The 18,426-nt window shown below is 39.2% G+C and overlaps 1 protein-coding gene across 1 annotated transcript in view; it reads right to left on the reverse strand.

Annotated features, from left to right (window-relative positions):
* Positions 1 to 9,646: 9,646 nt before the first annotated feature.
* The window catches only part of LOC136881293 (ribosome biogenesis protein WDR12 homolog), a 74,281-nt gene continuing 65,501 nt past the window's right edge, over positions 9,647 to 18,426 (reverse strand). Inside the window, exon 9 of the mRNA XM_067154088.2 lies at positions 9,647 to 9,825. Within this exon, the coding sequence (XP_067010189.1) occupies positions 9,675 to 9,825 (151 nt within the window). The 3' untranslated portion in view covers positions 9,647 to 9,674. The remainder of the gene's footprint in view (positions 9,826 to 18,426) is intronic.

An 18,426-nucleotide genomic window follows, 5' to 3' on the forward strand; every position in this document is an offset into this window, starting at 1 on the left:
GTACTTCCTCATAAAACAATAATCACTACCACCACCAATGATAGTGATATTTAGCATAGAAGCTGCTCTTAGTCCATTCGTAACAGCTAATAAACCTTTTTGAATAACTGAACTCATAAATGATTATTTATTTATCTCTCAACATACATGTTCTAGTACCGTAAAATACATTTAAATTTAAAATAATTCTTATCCTGTGTCTATTGCTAGCCTGGTGCAGCCCTTGTAAGACAAACCCTCCAATAAGGGGTGGGGGTGGGTGGGAGGCGGCATTTGTGTGTATAAGAATCTGCCACAAGAAATACATTTCATAATTAATCCGTATTGTCAGCTTCAACAAGATAAAATGTCTTAATGATCAATATGTTGAATTATGTAGCCACACAATACGTGCGATCCATATATTATTGTTGTATGAAAGATTTTCTCCGCCCTGTTTATCTCTCTCTCTTGTCCGGTCGGCTTGTGTGTGGTTCAATCTTTCATACACCAATAATATATGGATCGCACAAATTGTCTGGCTACATAATCCAACATATTGAGTAATTCCACCTAAAAAAACAAGCCCTGTTTAACCAGACACATATTCAAGCTTCCAACATGAGATGACATTGACCTAATTTCAAGATTTATTTCCGATTTTAGAATGCTGTGATCATCTTATTAATTTTCATTTGAGTATCAAAACTCAATGGGACTTTCATCATTTAGTAATTGGTCTTCAGATAATTTTTAACAACATGAACTGTTTTTAAAACTTTGTTTATATATGACAGATTGTCATCTTGACTCTTAAAATTTTAAGGTTTTTATTTTTTATTTTTAGTGTTAAGAATATCATGTGTTTACCATCGTAATATTTTAGTCTGAAGATGTCTCATAAGGAAGTGATGAAACATGCCCCTTTTTTAAAAATAAAGTAAAAAAAGAAATAACATTGTATTGTAAAGGTGAAATAACTCAATCATTAAGACCTTCTATCTTGTTATAGGAAACTGTGTTTATTGTGCTGGAGGATAGTGTTGCGTGGGGTGTATAAGTTGCAGGGATGTTGGAGACAGTACAAACATCCAGTCCCCGAGCTAAGTGAATTAATCATTTAAGGTTAAAATCTCCGACTTGGCCGAGAATCAAACTCGGGGCCCTATGAAAGAGCTCTATGCCGACCATTCACCCAAGGAGCCGGATATTCAAAACATTTACAATATATACAAATATCGAGCAGAGTGGTCACACTAGGGTATTCAAGAGACGAGTGGGTTCGAACCTTACCGTCGTCTGTCCTGGGAATAGTTTTCTGTGGTTTGCCATTTTCACCTACTCAAAAACCACATCCAATTCCTTCCACCTACTTGCTCAATTTCGTTCACTGTCATTCATTTAATCTTCATTAGCCCTTCAAATGACATTAGCCTCAGGATGAGCATCCGGCCGTAAATACCTGCAACATAATTTCATCTTTTCTCATCCCCAACTCTGTGTCACGAAACGGGGCTGATGAATAGACATATATTTACAATATAAGCAAATAAACAGCTCAAGGGAACAATGAAATGCTTACATTTGATGATCCTGTGACTCTGTCCGCTGAATGGTAGAGGGTGTTGAAAGAAGAAAGTCGGAATCTTGTCCTTCTATGCCCGAGCTCTACATTCATACGTAATATGCCCAATAGATTAAGAAAGAAAACGTTCACACTGGGAGGATGCTTATTTTATCCCGCACGAGGGGAAACTCAGCAGAGATTCCTTGATTGGTGTGTTGCTTCACCAAGTGCAGTCCATGTTTTTCTTGGACAATTATCATCATTTTCCAACTCCATTTTCCGGCTGTGGTGTACAAGCACTCGCCATCTTCTGTTTCAGTACATCCTCCCATTTGTGTCTACTCTCCTCCACATCTGATCTTACAGTCTTTATCCAGCATTTTTTTGGTCTTCCCTGTGGTCTTCTTCCTATGAGATTAAGGTCAAAATATTTTCTGGCAGGTCTTTCCCTGTTCATTCTCATTATGTGCCCATACCACTGAAGTCTGCGTTTCTTTATGACACTGGTAATGGGAACCTCGATGTCTCCCATAAGTCCAACCCCTCGTCCACGTCGTGGGAGACGGGCAACGTCATAAAGTAAGGGATTGCCTGGTGAGGTGATGTACAGTGGGGACTGCGTGTGCCCCATGAGCGCTTCGGTAGCTGTGAAGGCCCAGCAGGAACCCTGAAAAGTGGCGGCTAACGGGGCTATGGTGAAGATGCTGCTGCCTTGTAGTATGTGGGGTTCGTTCTCCAAAGGCTAAGGGAAGAAACCCCTGATTAAAAATTACCCGTCCTCCGGAAGAGTTTGGACGTAGGGCTGACACCCCGCTCGGTAAAAAAGGTCAAGTTGCGAAACTTCAACGAAAGAAAGTCGGACTGATCAATGGAGACAAACTTGGCGTGGGAAAGGACAATGATAATCGACCATCAGTGCATGAAAGAAAGAAAAGAAATATAAAGCGTAAGTCAGATTTATATATTGGAACCTGGAATGTGAGATCCTTGTATCGCTCAGGAGCCCTCAAGGTGCTGCTAAACCAAACAATGAAGCTGAAAAAGAGTATCATAGCTCCACAAGAAGTAAGGTGGACCGGAAGTGGAATTCTAGAAAAGCGAGAAGCTAGTATATTCTATAGCTGTAGCTATAGTTCGGCACAGGATTTGTGGTACACCACCAGCTAAAGCAGCTTGTAATTGGGTTTACACCTATTAGTCCAAGAATGTTAGTACTCAGGATAAAGGGTAAATTGTTTAATTACTCTATAATTAATGCCCATGCACCAACAGAAGAATCTGAGGAAGAAAAGAAAGAATTGTTCTATGAACTCACTGGTGATCTAAATGCTCAGGTGGGAAGGGAACATCCTGAATAGGGGAGATCAGTGCAGATACTTGCTTATGCCGATGATATAGATATAGTGGCAAGAACTCGAAAGGCAATGGAAGAGACATTCATCGCCCTTGAACAGGCCAGTAGGAAAATGGGACTGAACATCAACCAGCAGAAAACTAAATATATGGCTGCTGGGAAAGCACGTAAGGAGAACATGCCACCCTCAATAACCGTGGGCAATTACACCTTTGAGAGAGTTGAGCAGTTTAAATATCTGGGATCAACAGTCACGTACTCAAATTATACCTCTCATGAAATTAAACAGAGATTAATAGCAGCCAACAGAGCCTATTTTGCTCTAACAAGGCTTCTCTCCTCAAGGCTCTTGACCCGTACCACTAAATTAACCATCTATAAAACACTTATAAGACCTGTGCTTGCATATGCCTCGGAAACTTGGCCATTAACAGCAAAAGATACTGGAATGCTGGATACCTTCGAAAGAAAGATACTTCGAAGAATCATCGGCCCAGTCTGTGAAAGAGGAACAAGGAGGAGGAGGTACAATCATGAATTGTACAACATTTATAAAGACCCACCTATTAGAAGAATAGTGAAATCAGCCAGACTGAGGTAGGCCGGGCATGTAGCACGGATGAGTGATACGGAAGTGCCTAAAAAGATATTAAATGGAAACCCAGGGGGACAGAGAGGACGAGGTCGACCGAGAACCAGATGGATGGATCGAGTTACTGAAGGTCTTCAGGAAATGGGCTATAGGAATTGGAAAGTTTTAGCGTTGGATCAAGATAAATGGTGGAAGATTGTTGAAGAGGCCAAGGTTCACAATTGAACTGTAGAGCCATAGAAGAAGAAGAATGGGAACCTCGATACCAGCTACTTTCCTGTTCACTTCATTTCTGATCTTGCCCTTTCTCGTAGGTTGGTTCATGGTTCTACTGAATCTCATTTCAGTTGCTTGGATTCTGCTGAAGTCTTTGTTTAGTATAGGGTACATGTGGAGTGGTACGAAGTAAATGTGGTACATGATTGTTTTCGCTTTTTGTGGTAATTTGCAGTCCCAGAGAAGATTTCTAACTTGACTGTAGAATTTTGATGCTTTCTGTGTCCTGCTGAGTATTTCCTGCCTAATGGTGTTGTCTTTCAAGATTGTACTTCCGAGGAAATTGAAGTGGGAAGCTGATTCGATTTTCACTCCTTCCAGAAATATGTTTGAGCTTGTTCTTTCCCTGTTGATGGCCATCCACTGTCTTTGTTTTGCTCATCATCGGTCCAAAATTTTTGAATGTATTGTTCCATTTGTTAAATTTCTTCTGAACTTCAGCTTCTGTCTCTCCCCATAAAAGCACATCATGAGCAAATACCAGGGTGTTTGGTTCACTGTTCATTTTCTTGACAGATTTTATGACCTTGTCCATTACTATTATGAACAGGAGTGGTGATAGGGCACTTCTTTGTTGGACACCTCTCTCTGTTTCAAACCATTTTGATCGTCCGTTGCCTATCTGGATGCAGCTGTAGCACTTCTGGTATAGCATCTTGAATTTGTCATTAAAGTACTTTGGCACCTTTAGGTCTTCCAGACATTCCCATATCTTGTTTCGAGGAACACTATCATATGCTTTTTCAAGAAGATCAAGCCCAGAAATGGATACCTAAATAATCTAGTCTTGGAACGATCTATGCTGAGGGCTGAGTTTAAAGTAGTGATGGGTAATGATCTCGCTCGAGACTGACGTCACAAATCTTGAGACTCTCGCGACCATCTCGAGACCGATTCTCCTGTGCAACGTCGCAGTAACTACGAGCGTAAGCTTGATTGAATATCAGCAGTTGTTGCGTGAAACAGTGTTTCCATATAGAAACGTGTGTGCCAATAAAGTTTGTCAAAAGCCTGGAAAAGTGCTGCATGTTCAACTATTAGCCCCTTAATACCATCAACAAAAGAGAAAACAGAATGTCAGTATCTTAAACAGTTCATGAGTTATTTGAGATGGACATCTTAGATGAATAACCCTGTATAATTTGTTAATAACTGTAAATAGGATATACACCTACCTGGATACCTCACAATTGTCGATAGAGTAGCTTCTTGTGATGCAGACTGGGCTGGAGGTGTTCTCTGTGATGATTCCCCTTCAGTGATATTATGTGCTTTTAAGTGTTGGATCATCCCATAAGTATTTCTGCTGATGAATTTTACTTCTTTGGAACAAACAACACCTCTTCATAATAATCCCACGTCCACGACTTCCGTTGTATTTCAGACATCGTCTTAAAGTTTCCACGTACATTTAGACATAATTACACATTGCACCGTCATATACCGGAGTGCCTAACTATGACGTGATTACTCTATAAATCATTACCTTCGTCACCATAATGTCGATAAACACAACACTAGACAGATGGATATTGAATGTGGGTTCTGATAATGATGTACACCTACAGCAGCTGTCATTTTCTGTACTTAGCCTACTCATTCGTTTACTTACCACCGCACACAATGCCACAATGCGTATCGTAGATAATTAGGTTATACTGCAACAAGAGAGACCTCGGTAGAAATGAATGCCCTAGTCGCTTGTTGACACGTATTTACGGAGTGGGGAAAGGCTGTGGTCAGCTATTCGCATACTCAGCACAAACAACAATCAGCTCAGACTACCTGTAAGCCTATGATACGCCACTCGCCGCACAATGCACAGGCAATGCTCTCGAGTTCTCTTGAAATTTCTTGCGAGAGACAGTGCTTGCGCTCATCTCAGACTGCCCATCACCACTTTAAAGGTCCATTTTTCTCTCCATTGAGCATTCAAGTCAAAATGGCTCTCTACTAAACTGCGTGCATGGTTGACAGGCAGACATCTGAATTGCATTGTATCTCTGGAGGTTGAGTTGGCAAATTCAGATTTTGATGATATAGATGTTGATTGGTATTATAAATTCAGATTTGCCGTAATTTTCCTACATTCTCTAACAAGAGAATGTTGCCTTCGTAAATGTCGTTGTTTGACATATTTGAGAACTGGAATACAATGGAAAGATGTGACTCTGATAAAGCCACTGATTAATCTCATACTGTAACTAGGGTGGGTTTTAATCTGCTTCACATGAGAACTGTTTAATCGAACTGAGGTGCAGTATTCGGCTGCAGAAAATACCAGTCCTAAAGCTGTCTTACTGAATACCATTATGGATACAATCCACAACCAAGTTGTATAATGCAATGAAATTAAGAAGAGTGCAACGACTAATAAACATTAAAATAGCTAAAGCCTACCGTACATCACATGAGACACTATGTATCATAACCGGATTAACTCCCATCATAATAGAACTTGGAGAAATTGCCAGGCACTATGACATAACATAACAGACTGGAGAAATGGTAGTGGGAAAAGAGACTCTGAAACTTAATTCCAGGATGTGTTATAAACAATGGTTTCACCCGGCTCAAACAATTAAAATACAGGACAAAATGGCTGACATACACTACCCATTCCAAATATATACAGATGGAAGCAAAAGCGAGGCTAGAGTTGGATCTGGAATAATTCTGTACAGTCACCATGAACCTCCTCAACAATACCAATTCAAATTACACAATACCTGTTCAAATAATCAAGCAGAACGATACTCAATATTGAAGGCACTTGAGAAATTACAAAGCATCAATCATGAAAATAGAGCAGCAATTATTTACACTGATAGTAAAAAAAAACCCTGGACCTACTCAAAAACAATGGAAAAAGCAACAATCTCGTAGAAGAGATCAGAAGGAAGATGAGAGATCCACAAATACAAAACTGGGAAATACACTTCTCATGGGTTAAGGCTAATGTCGGCACAGAAGGCAATGAAACTGCTGATCAATTGGTGAAACAAGCAGCCAGCAGGACAGACCTAGAAGTGACTTTCGATCAAATTCTTGATGGTGCAGTAAAAAAAGGTATTGCGTGAGAGAAGTTTACAATTGTGGGAAGAAGAGTGGAGAAAAACCTCCAATGGATCAATAACGAAAGCATATTTTCCGGGTGTTAAAGCGAGACTTGACTAAAAAATTCTCTTATGCCACAATATGACAGTTATGATGACAGGGCATGGAAAAATAGGGTCCTATCTGCATAGATTTAAAATCCAAGAGCATGCGATGTGTCGGTGTGGCAAAGAAACACAAAGTGTGGACCACATCCTATATGAGTGTGAATTATTAAAACACGAAAGGATAAACCTAAAAACAAATGTATTCAACTCAGGAGGCCACTGGCCTACAAGCAAGAATGAACTTATAAGTAACTATTAAAGTTCTTTAAACTGTTTGTGAAGTGTATCAATTTTGATAACCTGATGTAGGGCATAGTTACGTCAAGAAAGAACATTTTCATTAGAAAAAAAAAAAAAAAAAAAAAAAAACTGTAACATGATGTTTCTAGGCTAGACACATTAAAATCAAACATGTAGGTACAGGTAACATGATGAATAAAAAATGTAATCATGACGACAAATGAATAATAATGCATGTAGTATTACTTAAATTGTAATGGAGCATGCAGTTAATAAATATGTTAATTTAAAAAAAAGGCGTCTCAAATAATCTGCAAAGCCAATAAGTGTAAAAGTAAGCAGAAAACACGAATAATGGCAAATATTTTGGAGTGATAGGTTGCACGCTACTATGATGGTCAATTTGTATCCGCTTGGTATTGATTACATCGCGGGCTGTTCTAATCCTTAATGTCTAAGCCAGTTGTTAGCGTTCATGCCTCCTACCGTGAGAAAGGTAGGACATATTACCAATGCAGCAGTTGGTAAATCTGCTTCTTGTTTTGTTCAGTTGGTTAAAAGTGAATTGCCACAAAATTCTTTGTAAACTGGACATACAGTATTTGCCAGAAGGCTACCCTCCCTCGTGACGACACACCGCACATCCTGAACAGAGTCCAAAAGTCACTGCTACACTGTTGTGAACTGTGCATCAAAGTAGGAGGTGGGCATATTGAACATCTACTGTATCGAAACCATTTCGCGTACTGTTTCCTTCGTTCAGTATTTTATTCCATTTACAATGATGGGAGTGAAGGAATACACAATCATGGTGCAGCAGCGCTGCATCTTCGAGCAAGTTAAATAATAAAGAACTTTACTGCAACCAACAGACGAGAGGAGAAACAATCTGGTGCATTCCTTGACTGACAAGTGCGTCTTAATAACAGTGTGTTCTTGTACTATGTGTGCAGTTAAGGCTGTTTAATAAACAAACTGTGAATATTGCCTGTAAGAGACAAGGACAATCCTGTGCGAACAAGGAAACTTGTGCATACGCGCAGAGCATTATCTCCACCACCATCATACACCCCACTTCCCCTCCCTCCTCGTCTCTTCTCAGAAGCACGGCAGTGGCTTGTGCTCTGGCGTAGCAAATGCATCGAGTTCGTAAATTTGAATCATGATGCCCGGAAGTAACAAAGTAACCTAATTTTCTCAAAACAGAAAACTTTTCTCCTCCAAGCCTATTGCACCATCGTTCTTGATAAATAAACAAGATTTTACTTTCGTCAGATACTAGAAAATGTAGATGAATATATATACCGATGTTGCACGCATATAAACATTTTTCTTTTTTTGCATTCCACCCTACATGTATGGTTTGGAGATGTCCTTTTATGTACAGAAAACTTAAAAAAGTAGGCATCCACATACAAAGCAACCTCTTATTTGAGGTACTCTAATGAGGTATCCTTGCAGATTCCCCATATTGCACCATTCTGCATCACCTGGATAGCTATAATTTATTCTGAACTGGAGCCATTTCTGATGAGTAGTAGCGAGTATATCGACTCTGAGGTGTCAGCGGATATTAGCAGTGTGAGGGAAATTTGGCAAATATGCACAATATTTACAAACATAAGCACTACTTTCTTTTCTTACATGATCCCAGAATTGTGGGGTTAGAAATTCAATGACCACTTACATTTCTGTTGGCTTATCTCCTAACCTTCTCTTTACCACAGAGTGAATTTCATAAACTGGCTTACATGCAACATCAGTAGGTTTATTATTCTCAAGTTCCCAATTCCAGTCATTAATGACATTAATGGTGAACGTTGTGTAAATGTCTAATTATCCATAGGTGCCGGCTCTCTGGAAACAGAATCAGATTCACCTTCACCAATAACATTTGAAGATGAATTATTTTCACTTCGCACACTTTCATTGTGAATCTCAACATCAATATTCTTCAAGCCAATCACGAATAACATCATTCACGCCACTCCAGGGCGCTGTCATATTACTTTACAAATAATATGTGGTGAAATGCATTTTACTTTTCTTATTCCAGGGGCGAGTTAACCATTTGTGATATAAAAATGAAGTTCAGGTAGTTCCTGACATCTGTTGGTTACATTTTAAAACTTATAGAACAAACCTCACTGGCTTGGTAACTGTAAATATGCGTTTATAGGTAGTCCATGCGCCCGTGGAAATGTCTGTCAAAGTACGTTTGCACCTCCCACTCATTGGACGAAACATTCCATCAAAGTACGGCATGAGGTTAATGTTTAAGCTGTGAATTTCATTTTTTTTAAATAGAGAAAGAATAATTTTTTTTTTTTTGCTATGGGCTTTACGTCGCACCGACACAGATAGGTCTTATGGCGACGATAAGAGAAAGAATAAAACAGACAGATTGTCATGTCTGGTCTTGCTAATGGTTCTCGGGAGAAGATGAAGGAGCAATCAGATATGGTACACAAGAGTAAAACTAACCAACTTCATTTATTCATATTACGTTAACATATACTGCTTTGCATGCTTTGTTTTGAATATGTGTACTGTTTTATCTGCACCACCTGACACAATCAGTTGGGGTTCTGACCAATTACAACACAGTACTTGATCTTCATGTCCACCTAGGTTGTAGAGAGGAGTTCTGAAACTGAAATAAAATAAACCATGTATCACGAAAACAAATCATAATAACCATACCTTCACTCAATGTATTTAGAAGTGTACTAAAAATATCATACCAACACTATCATCTATACAGTATCATAGAATTGATGATGATTGTTGTTTAAAGGGGCCTAACATCTAGTACATCAGCCCCTAATGGTACGAAATGAGACGAAATCTTATGATAATTTAAAAATCCAGAATTCTCCACTGACCAGATTCGAAAACGTGAGGACGAAGAATGTGTAATATGTGGTGGGACGGAGAACTGGAACTATGGGAAATATAATTTTAAAGTTTTTTTTAAATTTAATGTGGCTGAAGGATTTCATTTTTGGTTGTAACTCTGGACTCTGCTGGAATATTTTTTTTATGTAATTGGAACATGTTTGTACGTTTTTTTAAATAAGGAAACATCAAGAAACATTGAACAATATGAACACTGCAAGATGCAAACAGTGATTTTTTTGTATGTAAGTTTTATGTAATTCTGTATGTCAAAATTGTAATCTGATGTAAAATTTTGTAAGGTGTGAATTTGAAGCATCCTATACCACACGCGCGGTTACCGATATTGAAACAGGTGATGTAATCCCTTTCGCATCAGTAGGCCAGGAAATGACCATATATGGTCATGCAATTGTATTGGCAAACAGGAATCTAGTGTAAGTTTGATCTTATTGGTTAATTGTGATCCGGCTATTTCCGGTCTTCTGCCGGCTTCGGAAAAATGATGCATGCGCTTGGCGTCATTTACATCCGACCGATGTAGCGAGTGCGTGCGCTCGAGGGCTCCCCTCGGGAACTCTAGTTTTTGTTGGTAAGTGTTATTTCAATGTTATTCTCAATGTTTTCTGGTTTCGTTTGATTTAATTGAATTACTTTGGTATTTCGGTATTTCCTTGCTTAATGTTATTTTCAAAGTTTTAAATTTAACGTGTGCGAGTTTACCCTAGGTTCCCGTTGCCTTAATTTCAGTTCTATCACTTACTTTCGTCTTAAACTATACATTGCAATGTAGCATCACCCTTCTATGTTAAAACAAATTTTCTCTAAGTTACTTAAGTATGTCTTGATTCCGTGTCATGGAACTGTATTTTGTTAAAGTCTTTTAAACACCCTTCATTTGTGCATAAGTATCAGTTGCTATGTCATGATCTTGTTTCTTGTAATATTGGTTTTGATTATGTTAATATGATGAGTTTCGAGGTGATGATCGTAAACCTTTTCTCCCCCATAACGCCATACCTTCCCATGGACCTTATAGGGCTCCAGCAGCTTCCACATCTTTTCTTAGTTGTCATTTTTAGGCCTGTAAGTGTTCCCTTGTATTTGATTTAAATTTGCATATTGAAAGTTATCCATCACGTTTCCATACTCTGATGTGTATTCACTGCTGCTGCATCATTTTACTATTTCTTTATTCACATTTTAAGTAATTATTATTATTTTTGCATTATTGTGTTTATTATTATTATTATTATTATTATTATTATTATTATTATTATTATGTGTACGGGCTCTAATCCAACGCTACAGAATGAATGGATAGATCATCATCATCAATGTCCCACTCCAGTCGCCCGGGTGTGGTTAACAAGCCTCCTCCACTCCTCGCTGTCCTTCCACTTTTCCTGCTTCATTATTTCTGCCACATCCAATCCAGCTTCTCTAATGTCTTTCCATTTCTGATCCATCCACCTTCCCCCCATGTGGGTGCGGGCGGTAGAACAACACCAACGGTATCCCCTGCCTGTCGTAAGAGGCGACTAAAAGGGGCCCCAGGGGCTCTGAACTTTGAAGCATGGGTGGCGACCACGGGGCCCTTAGCTGAGTCCTGGCATTACTTCCACTTCCTTGTGCCAGGCTCCTCACTTTCATCTATCCTATCTGACCTCCCTTGGTCAACTTTTATTCTTTTCTTACCCCGACGGTATTAGGTTTGCGAGGCCTAGGGAGTCTTTAATTTTCATGCCCTTTGTGGCCCTTGTCTTCCTTTGGCCGATAGCTTCATTTTTCAAAGTGTTGGACCCCTTCCACGTTTTCTCTCTGATTAGTGTTATATAGAGGACTAGCTGATGTACCCGTGCTTCGCTACGGAATTCTACATTGTATACAGAATTCTAGGTTAGGTAGTGTACATGTTGTGAGCAAGATTGTATGAAATTGTATAACTCTTAACGTTACCCTAGAAAACGCGACGGGGAAGTCCCAAACATCTTTTCTCATATGAAGACTGAGTTAGGAAATTTTAACTGTAATGGTAGACCCATTCGCATACCATCAGTCACAATCTGTTGGGGATCTTTCATTATAATGGTAACACTCACTCTCCACCTGCCTTTTTACATCCTCAGAAAGACTGTCTTAGTGGTTTTCCCAACTGAAATGAACATACATTACAATGACGTCAGTAGGAATGGCGCGGTTAAAAGCAATACTTTCATATGAAATACTCGATTAAATGAAAAACCACACATTTTCTCACTTTTAACGAACAGGACTAAGCTGTCGATCTAACAGTCCAAAGTTCCAGAGCTGGAATGACCAAGCCGCAGACTGCCATGAGCCGTGAACACTCTTCGTCCCTTTTCGGCAGGGAGGGGGTCGAATAGTGGAGACTCCCAGGACAAAAACTATGACCTTTTACTATTCTGTTTCCTAGGAGTACCCGATGAGTCGGAAAGTATCAATTCGTATACAATAATATAGTTTTATTATGAATCCACCTGTTTAATACATAATGTTGTACATACATAATACATAATGTATTGAACAGGTGGATTCATAATTAAAACTATATTATTGTATACTAACAGATTTCAATACGGATTAAAACATGAGATTAGTCACTTGTAATAAGTATCAATTCACTACAATGGCGGCGGAAATATCTATCTGACTTGGAGGCAAATTTTCCCTCAAGCCAGAGGAGAAACCCCTCTTCAGTGCTAATTTGGAATTAAATGAATGTAGAATTTAATAAAAATGAAGAGGAAGAAGCTTTTTTTAAGAAAAAATTGAATGTTGAGTTTTTAGTGAACTGTGGTGCTATAATTTGGAATAGCCCTAATTGTTATTCTAGACCAGGGCTACTACAACTCTACTAAGTGTGCCTCTGTCTTAAGTGTGCCCACTGCTCATTCAAAACAGCGCATCAGAGTAGGGATCGAACAGTTGGAATACTATGATGAACCAGTGTGTTAGTACCAGCTGTATCAAAAAATGTATGAACCAGAGGAATGGCATGCTAAAGAAGAAAGTTTTCTAACTCTCCGGCTATTTCCCGCCAATATTCAGCCAGGCTATTATACTGTACTTGGTACGCAGCAGTAATCCCATCTAGAGACAAAGAACATCACAACCACCAATGGTCAATGCAATGTTATTGTTGATCTATGTTATGCGCTTTCGAGATTGTAGGCCTTCACATTTAGCTTCCCTCAGACTCTGGAATACCACTCTTATCATAATCGGCACGTTAAAACTGAATAAAACATAAATGACGGGAAATCACGTTCTCTATAAATTTTGTTATGTAGTACTTTTCGTTAGGACCAATAAAATAGATATTTAAAAATTATATTTTAGGCGCCTTCCAATAAACTACAATTTCATCCAGGGTGAATAAAATTGCTTATATCTTACATTGTAGTTTCTTATTCTCCGACTCTGTATACCGATTTTCATTAAATTCTGCTAACCCATTTTCTCGAGCTCGACGTTGAAATGGACTTGGCAACAAAAATACAAATTCATGAATATCTGTGTTATCATAGCCGGTACGGTAAAAATGTTTAAGACATAAATGGTCGGAAATTTAATTCTATATAACTTTGGTTATGTAGTATTTATCGATACGACCACTAAAATATAAATATTCGAGAATTAAATTTTAGGCCTTCCACTAAACTACCATTTCATTCAGCATGAATTAAATCATTTACAGCCTATATTGTAGCGACTTATTCCCCGACTTTGCATACCGATTTTGATTAAGATAGGACCACAAATAACATAGATATTTGAAAATTAAATTTTAGGCCTTCCTCTAAACTACCATTTCAATCAGCATGAATAAAATTATTTATGGCCTAGATTGTAGCGACTTATTCCCCGACTTTGATTAAATTCTCTCTAGCCGTTTTCTAGTGATGCGTGTACATACATACATACATACATGCAGACAGAAATTACGGAAAAGTAAAAAGTGCATTTCCTTGTTACTGTGGACATGAACGATACAGAAATACCATTCTTTTCAAATTCTGAGCAATGTACAGACAAAACTCTTATTTTATATATACAGATGGTTGCCCAGTTGTACTTCCTCTTAAAACAATAATCACCACCACCACCATCCACCTTCTTCTCGATCTTCCAACTGGTCTCTTTCCTTCAACTTCTCTTTCTAATTCTCTTCTTGCTACTCGTTCCTTTCCCATTCTTTTTACATGTCTGAACCACCTCAGTCTTGCTTTCTGTATGTTCTGTACCAACGGTTCTATATTTAGCTCTTCTCTGATTTTAATATGATGGATATGAAGTTAAAACAATCGGTGGATCCGACCCACAATGCTCCACATTCCCAGAAACTAGCGTTAAATAATAGTATTACTGACCAAGGGACTGCGTCTAAAGCACAATACTGAATCGATGATGCTTGTAGTCGAAACGGGTCCAAAATCCAGGTCATCAGCCCCTCACAATGGTACTTATCGCTAGGAAAATAGAACCATGCTATTTGTCATGTTGCAGTACTAATCAAAAGCAGCGTAGACTCGTGGTATTCCACACATTATGGTACTACTCACAGGTAATGAAATTCGTACATGTAACACAGACCTGGGGTGTTTCGCACAATGCGGCACTATTTACAGGCAACACAAACCTATACAGGCACTTACTGCTTCAAGAAGGCTACTCACAGAGGTATGTTGCCAGAATGCTAGAGATTGCTCGGAATATGATTTGATATCTGTGGAAATGTTTCCAGGAGAGTGGAAGAGTTGGCAGACGCACCCCTGGGCAGAATGGTTTGGTTTTGTGCATCTACAAGCTCACCGGAATCACCATATTACAGCACCAGGTGGACCTACAAGCAGGCTTCTAGAGTATGCATTAGTGACCGCACAGTTAGAAACAGGCTTCGAGAGGCCAATGTCAGATACCGACAACCTGCCCTATACAGATGACATCATGGCAAGAAACTGCAGTTTGCTAGAGACCATATGTATTGGCAGTTAAGACATTGGTATCATGTACTACATTGGTATCATGTACTGCTCTTGAATGAATCCTATTTCGTGTTGTATCATTCAGACAGTTCCAATATAAAAGGTCCGTTATTAAAATTTTGAAATACTCAAGCCAACTCATTCTTGGTTGCCCCAGTGTGCCAATTTGGGCTCATCAGTCGGTAATTACGAGGGGGGGGGGGATCAAATATAAACGGGATTTTACTTTTTATTTAAATACATTTATTGAAAAACACAAGGCATTTACAATTTATTTTTTCACACAGTTTTCTGCTTATGAAATGCATTTGTACCAGCACATGGGCAGCTTTTTTATGCCCTCATCGTAAAAGAAAAGGGTCGTGTCACCAGCCACTTGCACACAAAGTCTTCCACACTTTCGTCATCTTCAAATCGTTGCCCTCCTAAGTGGGCCGAACAAATGGAAATCGCAGGGCGATAAGTCCAGATTGTAAGGAGGATGATCAAGTGTAGTCCAGTGCATTTCCTGTAGCTTGGAAACAGAAGTGCAGTATGGGACCGCACATTGTCGAATCGATTGGTCTTGTCTTTTGCAACGATATGCAACCCTCGCCTTGTTCAACAGCTCAAAGTAGTAAGCAGCATTGATTGTGTGTCGCTCATGCAAAAAAATCAATCATCAAAATGCCTCGCCGATCGAAAAAAAAGTTTGCAATAACTTTGCCAGCTGACAGTCGAGTCTTGGCATTCACTGGTGCTGCCTCCCCTTTCCTCCGCCACTCCTTACACACACCCGTCCTTGACAATGTTTAATCTCCGAATTGTGCAGTGAATCTGTGGCAAATTTCTGTCGCTGCAACTCCTTCACGAGCAATAAATTTTATAATTATGTGTTGCGCGGTGGAGGGGTGCACCTGTTGCTCCGACATCGTGAGCGTTACTGACGAAACTTTGGGAAATATCTAACAGCATGCTCTTCCCACTGCTAATTGTGCCGCCTAAGCATAACGGACATTCACAAGACTTTTACATGTGCCTACACATTGCAGAAACATGCCAAATATTTTATAAAACACTCACTTTTTTAAATGTGAAACTATTGTCAAAATAATTTTATGTGTCACGATGTTTATACATTGTAATCATAACCTATTATGTATTTTGCTACTTTTGTAATTTAGGCTGATGATGATGCTTCAGAAATGTGTTGAAACCAATCCCTTGAATGAAAACATGTTGTAAACACTATCCTGTGCAAGATACACTTTTTATTGAAAAGACGGAACCCTCACTGAAATTTCAACCTTTGTAAGCATAATAGAAGCATGGGCCCAGCCCTACCAACTGTTGATGCTTATATTTGATCGACCTTTAACACATCTACCAAAACACACTGCTACTGCATGTAGTGGAGCCGACTGCACAAGCTACTTGGGAGCCTCAGGCAGCGTCGATGCACTATGCGAGACTTGGTCTCATTTACAAAATATGAAGCATACTAGGCCATCAGATAATATAGATTTTCATTCCATCTTCTTCTTCTTGAGGTGCCTTCTCCAAGCGGAGGTTGGCGGTCCACATAGCCAGCTCTGTACGTGATGTTGCAGCATGGAAAGCATCTTCTGAAGTGCAGTTGTGCCATCTTTGGATGTCCTTCAATTCAAACTTTGTTGTTGTACACTTTGATCTTCACAAAACTGTCGGGCTTTCTAGTCATAGCAGCGTTAAAAGCATTCCCCCCAGTCATCCGAATGGGGAAATAGAAACTCTGAATAATAATTTTACGTTAAACAGAGCCATGCCATATGAGCTTAAAGAGATATCCTTCAGGATCTTTAATGCAGTGGTTTCCCCTTGCCTTCCGCATCCTAATGCTGTTGACCAGTTGTAGGTTCTTCTGACTTTTGGGACCATTTCCTGTCTCAAGGAAAACAGAGTGCCCAAACCTCTACCCGTTCATCAACCCTCAAGAAGACTGTTGGCGCTTGGTAGAGAGTATCTTCTTATCCCTTAATTTGTTAGACGCCTGCACACAACAAAATTGCCATAAACAGTCATTGCCCCCTCTCTACCACAGGGAGATGAATGTCAGGATTTTACCATCATTAAAACTGAGATCAAAATGGCTTTTCTCAGTTTCTCTGGATCTTCAGAGAGGTTTGATTCCACAGGGAACTTGAAATAATTGTCCTGAATGAGTAAATTCATAATTCCAATATAAACGCTTGAAGTAGTTTGTACAATGACCTCCACTACACGCACTATCCACGAGTCTTGATAGGAGTGCTAGTTACCAACTGAAGAGCTCAAACTGGCACACTAAGGTGAAATGCTGGAAACTAAGAATGAGTTAACTGCAAAATTTATAATTTCCAATTATGGACCATTTATATTGGAATTATAAATTTGCTCATTCAGGACAAATACAGTAAAACCTCATTAAAGACATTTCTGCAGGGGACAACAAAAAATAACATGTTAAGTGAGAAAATGTACTACTGAATATACTAATAGAATCTATCCAACAGGGATATGGAAACATTAAAAACGATTCTTTCCGACATGATTGTATTTACGTTGTGTATTCACGTGTACAGTGTAAACTACCGTATTTACGCGAATAATACCCGCACATTTTTTAAAAAATTTGAGGCACGAAATTGGGATGCGTTTTTTGCATCAAAGTTGGCATTTGTTTTTCAAAATAAGCTTACCTAAAGTTAGGGTGCAGGGATTATTCGCGTAAATACGGTATATCATTTATAAAGACGAGAGGAAAGTATTACAAGGAGTGAAAAATACGAGAGAACAAATATGAAAATCCTTTTTCCACTGGGGCTGAAAGTTGTGGGGAAAAAAAAAAAAAAATACAAAAACATAACCATGGGGGCCAATAAAAAAAAAGTTATTGCAGATCACACTCTTTCTAAAACAAATGTTAGTAGAAGCCTTTTATTTCGGAGCAGTGGGTTATAAAGCATTATTTTGTGGTCACATTCATTGACAATGAATTGGATGTTGCACTCGACCATGTGCAACTGGCAGGAATGACTTTGGCCACCATTTTGGATAAACTTCAAACAACTGGAATGATTGAGTCAAAACTCGAAGGTGCGAGTTCAACAATTGCGACCACCGAGCTTGATAGCTGTAGTCGCTTAACTGTTGCCTGTATCCAGTATTCGGGAGATAGTGGGTTTGAATCCCACTGTCGGCAGCCCTAAAGATGGTTTTCCCATTCTCACACCAAGCAAATGCTGGGGCTGTACCTTAATTAAGGCCACGGCCGCTTCCTTCCCAGTCCTAGCCCTTTCCTGTCCCATCGTCGCCATAAGACCTATCTGTGTAGGTGCGACGTAAAGGAA

This window comes from Anabrus simplex, chromosome 9, assembly GCF_040414725.1.
Source record: "Anabrus simplex isolate iqAnaSimp1 chromosome 9, ASM4041472v1, whole genome shotgun sequence".
Lineage (NCBI taxonomy): Eukaryota > Metazoa > Arthropoda > Insecta > Orthoptera > Tettigoniidae > Anabrus > Anabrus simplex.